The 12,232-nt window shown below is 56.2% G+C and overlaps 1 protein-coding gene across 1 annotated transcript; it reads right to left on the minus strand.

Annotated features, from left to right (window-relative positions):
- Positions 1-1,575: 1,575 nt before the first annotated feature.
- Positions 1,576-11,200, minus strand: LOC149999508 (spermatogenesis-associated protein 31E1-like). The gene is made up of 6 exons (XM_090290171.1): positions 11,192-11,200; positions 10,452-10,508; positions 7,929-8,073; positions 4,424-4,567; positions 2,898-4,172; positions 1,576-2,813 (listed from the first exon to the last, which is right to left on the minus strand). The coding sequence occupies exons 1-6, from the start codon at positions 11,198-11,200 to the stop codon at positions 1,576-1,578; spliced, it is 2,868 nt and encodes a 955-aa protein (XP_090146297.1).
- Between the last annotated feature and the right edge of the window lie 1,032 nt (positions 11,201-12,232).

Consider the following 12,232-nt stretch of genomic DNA (forward strand, 5'->3'; position numbering starts at 1 on the left):
AACCATAGATTAGGACTCTGCACTTGCTTCGTATCTTTACTTTTACTTTTATTTTTTTGGTTTTTCAATTACAGTTGTCCAATTTTTTTCCCCATTGCTCCACCCCACCCATCCCACCCCTTCTCCCACGATCATATCCCTCCCCGTTGTCCATGTCCATGAGTCATTTATACGCGTTCCTTGACTAAACCCTTCCCTTACTTATCCCCCTTCTCTCTCCCCCCTCCCCCCTAATAACTTATTCTGCTCCTTGTTCTATTTGATTCATTTGCTTATGTTGTTCTTTAGTCTCCTATATTAGGTGATATCATATGGCATTTTTCTTTCTTTGCCGGACTTATTTCACTAAGCATAATTCTCTCTAATTCCATCCATGTTTTGCTTCATATCTTCAGCTACATTTCAGTCACACACACACACTTGATCTCCAAAAATGCCCAACCAACAGGGCAGTAATTAGGTTGAATTTTCGTACTTTGGCGCATGTATGAGGTTGCTTGGTTGCTGCACGGTTTGCTTTTCTATTTTTTACTTCCCCCACTGCGTCGATCCACTGATGTCCCAGAAGAAATCTCAGGTCATTTCTGGATACTAGGAGGCTCGTGGTCGAGCAAGTCACCCAAGAACGGGTAGGATGCGTCTCCCCGCCTCGGCTCAGAGCCCTACCAGAACACAAGTGGAGGATCCACGAGGAGCCCAAAATTTGTGAGAAATGCTCACATTTAAAAGACCAGGACACAACCCTGTAGATGGTAGTGGAATTCCAAGAGATCTGTGTCACTTTGCCTCCTTCCCCCGCATCTCATCCTGGGTGCACAGCGTGCCATGGTCACACGGTAACTGCACACACAGCCATGCCCTGCTCCCTTGCCAAGAAGGGGACTGCGGGTGCCCTTGAGCAGGTCATTCTCTCCTCCAGAGCAGGCAGGCGTGGGGCCTTCCCGGGCCTCAGTGCTCCCCACCTGCTCACCCTCAGCACTGGCCGTGCGTCTTAGTCCTCGCTGCTGCTCCAGAGAGTGACAAAGGAGGGCGCGCTGGGCACTGAGCTCCCAGCGCTTGGCTGGTCCATGTGCATCCCACCGTCACGAGAGGGACAAGCGCTCCCGCTCCTGGGGACAGGTGCCTTCTATTCGCACCAAGAGACCCGAGGCAAGATCCCTCCCACCTCCAGACTCAGGGCCAGCACCACCGCCAAAGTGCACTCCCCACTCTGTGACACTTTCTGGACATGGAGGGTATTTCAGCATCAGCATCACCGAGCCCCTCCCCGACAGCACACAAGTTCAAGGGAGAGAGGATCCTATAGTTTGGCTCATCTCGACAGTTCCTAAAGGCTTTTGTTTGTCTTCGTCATGATGGATTATAGGTGCATTACAAGGTGCATTAAGGGAATGGGGTGGAGGTGGGGGTGCCTCAGGCAGCCAATCTCCCTCCTGCAAGCCAAAGCAGGTACCGGGGAAGAGTGGACCCCGACCCCTTCCCTTCCCCCTGCAGGACACAGACAGAGGCCACCAGCTTACGTGAGCAGAACAAATTTATTTTTGTAGGAATTAAATTCTGGGTAGGAAGAAGCCATTAGTCCACATCGGATGGTGAGCTCACAGGAGGTAAAAAGGAGACATATCTTTGAAAGGGACAGTGCCGTTGGCAGTGGCGGGGGCGGCCTGAGAGGCCTGCCACCGTTGGCCTGTGTTGGCAGGGTCTTCCTGGGGACCCTGGTTCCCTGGGAAAGAAGGTTCTCTCGCTGTTTCTGGTCCAGCAATTCTTCTGGAAAGAGCTGTGGCCATCAGGGGAGACATGGTGATCATGGGCCAGCTCTCTCAACATCCTCTCCTGCTGTTTGTAGTAGAGAACCCTCTCGCGGCAGAGATGCGGCCCTCCTGTCTCCACCAGACTCCGTCTCACAGCCGTCATGAGCGCCTGAGCTTCTGCGGCTCTGGCGCCCGGAAGGGATCGGCTTTTGCCTGGTTCCCCGCTTTGGGCAGGGGCCGGTGCAGGCTGGCCTTCCTGCGGGGGCTCTTTCAGTCCTTTGCCTCTACCGGGGAGGATTCGTTGCACAAAGCGCCTCATCTTGTCCTTGAACAGGCTTTCTGGAAGCACCTGTCCCTTCTGCTCGAGCTGGCAGGACTTGTTGCATAAGGACTCTGCTGATTTCTCCTCTTGGGCACTGTGCGTCTCACTGGCTTGTGAGGCCCTCGGGTCTGCCAAGCCTTCGTGGTGCTCTCCTGGGTGGGACTTCCTATGGGCCTCCTTCTCAGAGGGCACCAAGGTCTCACTCCGGTCCTTATATTGGTCCTGCAGTCTGAGGGACTTCTGCTGGTGACTGCCTCCACTTGCTCTGAGATCACGTGGCACCTGGGAAGCTGACATGTCCCTACAGGAAACTCCCTGAAACCGAAACAGAGATTTATGACAAGCCAAGACGTCCGCAGGAAGGAGCACGTCAGGGCTGCTGTCTTCAATTAGCGTGTGGATGGCACCGTGCTGAGGGATCGTACCCGTCTCGCCGTCTTGAAGGACCATACCAGTGGCTCGGCCTTGAGGCTGCTTTTCTGCCTCTACCGAGCCTCGGAGCTCAAAGTCACTAAGCTGCGCATCAAGGCCTGGCTCTTCTGGGACTGGGGCAACCAACTTGGCAAGTCGTGAGGGTCTTTGGCTGGGCCTTGGAGACCCTGATCTCCTCAAATCTATGCTAAAGGCTTGGGAGCTGGCAGGCACACGGGGCTCCAAGGGGTCTTGCCAAGGAGGGGCCTCCTTGGCCTCTCTGGCCTCTTGAGCCATTGAAGGGTGGGACTCTATGTGGAGCTCCAAAACTGTTGCGTTTTGGTGGAAATTTTCTGAGGTCCAACCTGCACTCTCTTCCCTTAGCTCGTCCCTGGCCACTGCTCAAGTGGGACTCGGCTTCCCGCTGCCTTTCTCAGCCTGCATGGCAGAATCACGGCACCACATTCTGCCCTCAGAGGTATATGGGAGGGGCTGAGAAGGCCGCCTTCCCTCCTGTCTACTCAGAGGGGCCTTTGAGTTCCCGTGGCAATGACCAGATGGGGTCCCTCCCAGGGCCCTCTGCATTTGCTCACGTGTAAGTGAGGGGGCAGCGATGGGATCTACCCCCGGGGGAACTAACTCCTCTCCTCTCACCTTCTGTCTTGGAAGAGGATGAACAAGGTTTTCCAAGAACTTGGCAAAAGTGGCTTTCGGATGGTCCCTGGATGCACAGATACCTGAGCAGGTACCGAGGGACTGTCGAAGGAGCGGGCGCTGAAAGGCCTTTACGGGCTTGAGGAGCCTGAGAGGCAGGCCCCACCTGCGCCACACTTGCATCTTCCTGCTGTGAGCTTCTAGCACCTGTCCAACGAGTGAACTGAGTGCCGCGGGCTCAGGGGGGGTGTTCATGCAGGGCTCCAGATCCTTCGGGGATGCTGGCTCTTTGACTTCCAACTGTCGAGGAAGGTTGGCAGGAAAGCTGCAATGATGACCACCCACAGGCATGTGTCCCGAACTAATCTGCCCCACCTTTCTCTCCAAATGGTCTCTCAGGACATTCTCGTCTGGGCCCCTCGTCGAGGGCCTCAGCAAGTCTCTTCCTGACTCCTCACAGTTTACCCCCAGAACCTTCACCGAGAGACTAGCTGAGCCAGCGCCTAAGGGAATCAGGGTCCTCCCCACAGAGTGCCCCACCTCCTTGCCCAGGCCCGTCCTCGGTGGGACTCTCGCTGGACAGCTGGCCCTCATCTTCTCTGCGTCCTGGCTGCTTTCGGCTGTGAACACAGAGAGTCGCAAGGGGCCCCTCTCTCCCTGGGCCTGACGCTCCCCTGGGGGCTGGCCGTCAGGCAGCGTCAGTCGCAGAGACAACTGGGTGTGGTGGGGCATGCCGTCCCCGTCCGCCTGCTGCAGCAGCGTGAGCCTCTTCTCAAGGCCCTGCTTCAGCTGCTTCTGCAGTTCGCGGCTGATCGGATGCCCGGGAACGATGGGGACTGGGCTGCAGGGGTGGGAGGCTCCATTGTCCTGAGGAAGGTTGGGAATGAGCTGGCTGAGGACTTCCTGACATGGCCCTGGCCCTGAGGTGGCTGGGATGGGAGAAGCCGACCGAGGGCCGTGTGGTGACGAGCTCTGTGGGACGGTGCCCAGTGGCAGTGCCACTGAGTCACACTGGGGAAGAGTGTGAGTGGACTCTGGTAGGAGAGGGGCAGGGCAGGCTGTTGGCGGTGGCGGGTGGGCCTCCGAGTCAGTGGGACTCGCGGGGGAATGGGAGAGTGCAGGTGGTCGGGGTGAAAGGTCTTCCAAGGGAAGGAAAAGCTCCGGTGGCTGACAGGCACTCAGAGGTGACTTTGGACGCAGAGAAACCGAGGAGGCTGTTGGGCCTGGTAACAGGGCTGAGGCCACAGGTGTCGGGCACTCAGGCACAGGAGGCAGAGAAGCTGACGTGGTCGTGGCAGGAGCAGCATCTTCCACAGGGACCCGGCAGGGCTGGTGGGCTCCAGCAGGTGCTGCTTTGCGCAGCTCACCAGGGGGACCTTGAGAGGAATGGTGACGAAAGCCTGCCGTGTTCTGGAGTCTGTCCGGGTGGCTGTGGGAGACGGAGCACAGGTTGCAGCCAGGAGCACATGGCAAGGCCAGGCCCTTGCGACCCGGGGCTCTCCCAGTCCCAGTGTTCCTGCTGTCCCTCACCCCAGGGCTGCAGCCACACCGGCCCCCACTTCCTCTTCCCCCAATACCCAGGTCAGTCCAAGGTAGCCTGCAACTCTGGGCTCACATCAGAGGTTTGGGAGGAGGGAATACCCAGGAGAAATGAGAGATTCTTAACCTTTTCGCAAGAGAAATCAGGCGCCAGGTCTCTTGCAGTTCTCTCTGGCAAGCTCTGTGGGCTGGAAATCAGGAGACGCGTCACATGGTACACCAATGGGCCCTTAGGGGAGATGCCTGGCAGAATGGACTCTGGAGCTCAGGCATCAGGGTCAAGGCCACATGATCCCTGACAGTGACGGCAGGACTCGTGACAGGCAGCACTTGCTCATTTACAAAGTGCTTCCGCATACACTGCGCCCCTGGCCCTCACAACTCACCTGTGGGAGCAGAAAGGGTGGGGCACCCCACAGAGCAATCGGAGCAGAGGTGTCCATGTGCCTGCAGTGGGACCTGGAGGTGCCCCCTCCCACACACGCACCGTAGGTCCAGAGCAGCCCCGACGCCCCTCTGGGACACCCCTGGGAGGGAAATACCCGTGTCCAGGCCCTCGAGGCTTCCCTCCAAGCAGAGAATCGGGGAAGTCTCCACGTTCTGACCTTCCCAGGACTGTTTTCTGCATCCGCGGACACCTGACCCTGGGCCCTTGGGGGCAGGGCAGATGGAGGCAAACCCTCCGGTGCCGCGCCCAGGGTCAGTAGCTCACCTCTCGAATTCTTCCTGCTCGGCTTCACTGGAAGCTGAGAGACAGAGAAAACCAAGGGCTGGGACCCCACCCTCACTCTCCTCTCTCTGAGCTGCACACGTGCAGTGCTCGGGAGCAATAGGACGTTCTACGTTTAACTAATGGGGCTTTCTGGTTCTTCCCTTTTTTTTCAAGTGGGTAAACATCATGTCTGGTTTTTCTTCTTTGAAAAACATAAAGGAACGTTTTCCATATGAGGCTGACCATAGATTTCTTCCATCACTGTCACTCTGCTCGAGAAGAGCACACACATTCTCAGACCTACAGCCCACCTGAGCTCCCTCAGGTGGGATTCTGCTTTCCTGAGTCAGAGCCCCTCGCCCCAGCTCAGCGGCTCCCAGGAGCTCCGCACGGCCCTGGGGACAGCCCCCAAAGAGGAGAGGCCCGCCCAAGACACCTGCCATGGGAAGGCGGCTGGTGAACCGGGGCTCTGCGCTCGACCCCCACGGAGACCCAGCTCTTAGTATTCAGTCCTTGGCCCCTGCTCACAGCACCTGGGGCTGCACCCCAGAGCCCTCACCGCACCTGGACTCCTGGTCTGAGGTATTTGGGTGAAATCCTCGTGCCTGGTCTAACCCCTGCCCCATTTGCTTTGTTCCCAGAAGGATGATGTCCTACTCTTTCCTGAGAATAGTCACCCTATTCTTTCCCATCTCAGGAGTCTCCCTAGGTGAGTCAGAAAAGTGCAAAGAAGAATAGAAGGTCACGTCTTTTGGGTCTGGGCCAAGGCTTCCTCACCTTCCTGATGTTTCTACATTTCCTACATCGTGGGAAGGCTGGATCGGATTCCAACCAGGGGAGTAATAGGAGGAAGAGCACCAGTCCACACACGATGGCGAAGGTGATATCGACCACCGAGGAAGGACTGGAACTCTGCCAGGTAGCAAGAACGCTTTTCAGATATAAGAGAGGTTCATTCATCATGTGAACGACACCGCTGTCACAGACAACTGAAGTCTGGGTGCGGCAGCCACAGCCTAGACTGAAGGCTCAGGCCAGCATCACAGAAGCTGTCACAAAGGGCTCCTGAGTTGAGGGAGGGGCAGAGGGAGCAGAGTGGACCACAGCCCCTCCCCCCTTCTAGTCCCAGGGATCCCTCTACCCTTCTCTGAGGCTGCCAATACACACACACACTCTCACTTCCTGTCCTTAGGGATAAAGGAGCAAGCCAGTGACTCTCAAGCCAGTAGGAGATAATTGACAGGTGAATCACAAATTGTTAGTCTTTTTCACTTGAAAATAAAATAAAACCCACACACCTGACCCAAGCTGTTAAGTGGAAACTAGCGTGTCAGTTGCTCTGCCGCTCGGAGGGGAGGGAGGCCCCCCGAGGCCCTTCGCCAGCTTATTTTTTTCTAGAGCCCGTTCGCTGCAGGCCTTTACCGTGTGTCCAAAGTGAAAAAGTCAGCCCTAGGTTCGTTGCAGCGCTGTGCACAGTACCCAGGATTTGCAAGCTGCCCAAGCGTCCATCCATAGCTGAGTTGTTCAAACAATTATGGGACGTTCACACGATGGAATACTACTCAGCTGTGAAAAAGAAGAAGAAAGTTTCACCCTTTGCAACAGTATGGATGGACCTGGAGAACCCGTTGCTAAGTGAAATAAGCCAGTCAGAGAGAGACAACCACCGTATGATTTCACTCCTACGTGGACCCTCTTGAACGAACTGAACTAACAAGCAAAACGGAGACAGACTCGTAGATGGAGAGCAAGATGGCAGTTCTGGGGAGGGTTGTGGGAGGTGGAGGGATTGAGCAAACACGGGGAGAAAGAGGAAAGGACTCATGGACACAGAAAATAATGTGGCAGTTGTGGGCGCAGGGAGCTGGAAGGGACTATGGGGGTATAAATGGCGAGGGGAAAAAATAAAACAAATACAAACAAATAAATAAACACTACAAGTAAAAAGAGAAAGTCAGCAATCCTGACTTCACATCTTGTCCGCAATGAAATAAAAATCTGTGACATTGATACCATTAGATGGGACAAGAACTCAACATGGCCAAATAAGATATTATCTCTCTTTGGAAGGTGGCAGGTTTTATATACGTTTAAGATTGGGAATACTGTAAACTGGGTCACACCTGTGGAGTATGGAACTCGGCAGGTCTACCTACATCTGTAATCCTTCGGTTCAGAGGCAATGATGTCACAAAAGGACGAAAATTCACGAGCATTCCTCCAAGTGGAGAACCATATTAGGGCAATACTGGCAATTTCTGAGTGTCTCCGGGTTCTCAGTGGGACAGTCATCGATATTCCCCCCGTGCAGTCAGTTTGCTAAGTGACTTTGTTGCCGGTGGGAATAGGGCTCTTCCACAGAGTCCCGAGACAAGCATTTCAGGGACCCGGTCCTAGGAGGGTGAGGAGTCGTGGTAAGCTTTAGCGGAGTCCAAATGAAGGACTGCCCCCAGGTGCCCTGTGTCTCCTCCACAACCAGGTGGCTTAGCGCTGTCTGGCTGTGGAATAAGTCCTGGGCCTGGGGAGCAGAAGTGCCCACCAGGGGGATCAGGATCCAGAGCTGAAATGCCATCACCGTGGGCCCTGGGCGTCCAGCACAGTCTCTGCTCCCAGCCACTCTCTGGCCGGAGCTGTGGCGCTGCAGCCAGGGCTGCGCTTGGCCTGCGCTGGGAGCCATACAGCCGCTGTGGAGAGAGAACGCATGCGATTATATTACCGCAGACTTGGCAGATAGCAGTCTTTCTTTCAAACTAACCAATCTCTTTTCTAGCTCTTCACAGGCTAGTGCCGCGCCCTCACCCTAACCACCCGTTTCCTGGGTCTTCTGGGGTTTCAGGCCCTTACCCTAGCTCATCCTTTTCCCAGATGTTTCCAGGCTAGACTCCTCCCCTTTGTGGTCAACATTCTGGCTCCTCCTATGCACCCCAAGGTTCTGCCCTATCATCTCGGTTTCTACTGCTGTGGAATACCCGTCCCACAGATCCCTGACGTGGATGAAATGACCGACTCAGAGGCGAAACGTCTGAGGAAAGAGAAGGGGAGTGCCTCTCGGATGGAGGGCCCTGTCAGACCGTCCCTGGGTCCGAGTTTTTGTTAGCTTGGCTACCAGCAGAAATACATGACCTGAGGCAGCCCCCCTCCTAATTATCCATAAGAAGGACAAAGAGAAACGTAAATCAACATATGGTGATAAGGGCTTCAGACCTTCAGGACCAGAGTCCATTGTGAAAGTTTAGGCTACACTCCCCGAATTCAACATTGCGTGGGTATAGATTTGGAGTTCTACAAAGCAGAGCAGGCAGAGCAGGCTTCACTAGGGTCAAAGAGCACAAGGCATTCTTATCTTTTTTCCCTGAGACCCTCTGGAGAGTGTGATCAGCAGTGTGACCATTGGGGCATGCTAACCAGCTGCGTCTGAGCTTAGGGGCCCACATGCGATTCCTGGGTCCAAGCAGCGGTCACAGTTTCCAATACCATACAGATCAGTCTCGCGCTTACTGCGCACGAGCCTAGCAGAGAAATTTCCCCTGCTCTTTTATCCCTCCCTCAGAAATCCTGGTTACTGGCTGGTTGTCCCCTGGGGAGATGGGAAAGTCTGTTCTTTCTGCTCCCTCAGGAATTGAGTCCCCTCAGCTGAGGATGTGGCTGTCCCCTGTGAATGCTGCGGCTACCTTGTGAATCAGGCTTAATGCCTGATTCCACTTGCCCCTTTCTTTTGTTAATAACTAGCTCCCTGTCTATGCTAACAGCTCAGGCTCCTACAGAATGCTGAGGGTTCTGTGCCCATTCTGTGAGTATTGCACGGGCAGTGTCAGACAGAGGTCTTCGGGTGAGATTTCTCAGTGCGGGTCTCTGTCACAGGTCTGCGTGGCTTCTCTTTGGGGTCTCTGTGGGAGGTGTCTCAGTGGGTGTCTGTGTGCCCTGTCACAGGTCTCTGGGAGCAGTCTTTGTGCAGGGCTCTGAGTGTGGGGCTTGCCATGTCAGGCCCTACTGCAGCTTATGACAGGAGAGGTGCAAAGGGACTTGCTCCTTCCTGTCTCTTGCTGTTCCGTCAGCATCCCTGTCTGTCTGTGGCATTGTTCCTGACAGGAGCATGGGGTCCACATCCAGTCTCCCCACTCCCAGAGCTCACCTCTTGGTCCCCTACGAGGACCCAGGCGCAGCCAGGCTCGGGGACCACACCACGTGCCACACCCTGCTGAGTTCCTGAGGGTCCAGGGCACTCCCTTCCCTGGGTCCCTCCTCCCACAGGTCCTGGGAGCGCTGTCACTGCCGCACCAACCCTGGGGGCACCTCTGGATCGGGGCCCAAAGGCAGGACCCGGCTCCAGGGAGAACCTGCGGCATGAGGAGTCCTGTGCCCGCTCCACGCCTCCAGCCCGAGTCTGGTCCCCCACGAGCCACGCATGTAAGTCAAGGTCGCACACTGCATCTCGAGGTCCGCAGTCCTGTGAAAGCTGATGAAATACATTCTGGAGGTGGGGGGTGTTGGTCACTCTACCCAGCTTGAAGGCTCAGATGCCTCTGTGAGCCTGGCCCCCCTGAGGAGCAGCTACACGTGGCTCCTCTCATCTTGGCTCCGCGAGCTGGAAACGGGGGACACCGAGCCCCTGGAGCCCTAGTTTCTTCTCCGCTCTGGGCCTGTAGATGGCAGTGGGACGCCAGGAGCTCTGTGTCACTTTGCCTCCTTCCCCCGCATCTCATCCTGGGTGCACAGCGTGCCATGGTCACACGGTAACTGCACACACAGCCATGCCCTGCTCCCTTGCCAAGAAGGGGACTGCGGGTGCCCTTGAGCAGGTCATTCTCTCCTCCAGAGCAGGCAGGCGTGGGGCCTTCCCGGGCCTCAGTGCTCCCCACCTGCTCACCCTCAGCACTGGCCGTGCGTCTTAGTCCTCGCTGCTGCTCCAGAGAGTGACAAAGGAGGGCGCGCTGGGCACTGAGCTCCCAGCGCTTGGCTGGTCCATGTGCATCCCACCGTCACGAGAGGGACAAGCGCTCCCGCTCCTGGGGACAGGTGCCTTCTATTCGCACCAAGAGACCCGAGGCAAGATCCCTCCCACCTCCAGACTCAGGGCCAGCACCACCGCCAAAGTGCACTCCCCACTCTGTGACACTTTCTGGACATGGAGGGTATTTCAGCATCAGCATCACCGAGCCCCTCCCCGACAGCACACAAGTTCAAGGGAGAGAGGATCCTATAGTTTGGCTCATCTCGACAGTTCCTAAAGGCTTTTGTTTGTCTTCGTCATGATGGATTATAGGTGCATTACAAGGTGCATTAAGGGAATGGGGTGGAGGTGGGGGTGCCTCAGGCAGCCAATCTCCCTCCTGCAAGCCAAAGCAGGTACCGGGGAAGAGTGGACCCCAACCCCTTCCCTTCCCCCTGCAGGACACAGACAGAGGCCACCAGCTTACGTGAGCAGAACAAATTTATTTTTGTAGGAATTAAATTCTGGGTAGGAAGAAGCCATTAGTCCACATCGGATGGTGAGCTCACAGGAGGTAAAAAGGAGACATATCTTTGAAAGGGACAGTGCCGTTGGCAGTGGCGGGGGCGGCCTGAGAGGCCTGCCACCGTTGGCCTGTGTTGGCAGGGTCTTCCTGGGGACCCTGGTTCCCTGGGAAAGAAGGTTCTCTCGCTGTTTCTGGTCCAGCAATTCTTCTGGAAAGAGCTGTGGCCATCAGGGGAGACATGGTGATCATGGGCCAGCTCTCTCAACATCCTCTCCTGCTGTTTGTAGTAGAGAACCCTCTCGCGGCAGAGATGCGGCCCTCCTGTCTCCACCAGACTCCGTCTCACAGCCGTCATGAGCGCCTGAGCTTCTGCGGCTCTGGCGCCCGGAAGGGATCGGCTTTTGCCTGGTTCCCCGCTTTGGGCAGGGGCCGGTGCAGGCTGGCCTTCCTGCGGGGGCTCTTTCAGTCCTTTGCCTCTACCGGGGAGGATTCGTTGCACAAAGCGCCTCATCTTGTCCTTGAACAGGCTTTCTGGAAGCACCTGTCCCTTCTGCTCGAGCTGGCAGGACTTGTTGCATAAGGACTCTGCTGATTTCTCCTCTTGGGCACTGTGCGTCTCACTGGCTTGTGAGGCCCTCGGGTCTGCCAAGCCTTCGTGGTGCTCTCCTGGGTGGGACTTCCTATGGGCCTCCTTCTCAGAGGGCACCAAGGTCTCACTCCGGTCCTTATATTGGTCCTGCAGTCTGAGGGACTTCTGCTGGTGACTGCCTCCACTTGCTCTGAGATCACGTGGCACCTGGGAAGCTGACATGTCCCTACAGGAAACTCCCTGAAACCGAAACAGAGATTTATGACAAGCCAAGACGTCCGCAGGAAGGAGCACGTCAGGGCTGCTGTCTTCAATTAGCGTGTGGATGGCACCGTGCTGAGGGATCGTACCCGTCTCGCCGTCTTGAAGGACCATACCAGTGGCTCGGCCTTGAGGCTGCTTTTCTGCCTCTACCGAGCCTCGGAGCTCAAAGTCACTAAGCTGCGCATCAAGGCCTGGCTCTTCTGGGACTGGGGCAACCAACTTGGCAAGTCGTGAGGGTCTTTGGCTGGGCCTTGGAGACCCTGATCTCCTCAAATCTATGCTAAAGGCTTGGGAGCTGGCAGGCACACGGGGCTCCAAGGGGTCTTGCCAAGGAGGGGCCTCCTTGGCCTCTCTGGCCTCTTGAGCCATTGAAGGGTGGGACTCTATGTGGAGCTCCAAAACTGTTGCGTTTTGGTGGAAATTTTCTGAGGTCCAACCTGCACTCTCTTCCCTTAGCTCGTCCCTGGCCACTGCTCAAGTGGGACTCGGCTTCCCGCTGCCTTTCTCAGCCTGCATGGCAGAATCACGGCACCA

Source organism: Furipterus horrens, unplaced genomic scaffold (genome assembly GCF_987537825.1).
Source record: "Furipterus horrens unplaced genomic scaffold, mFurHor1.1.pri manual_scaffold_10, whole genome shotgun sequence".
NCBI lineage: Eukaryota > Metazoa > Chordata > Mammalia > Chiroptera > Furipteridae > Furipterus > Furipterus horrens.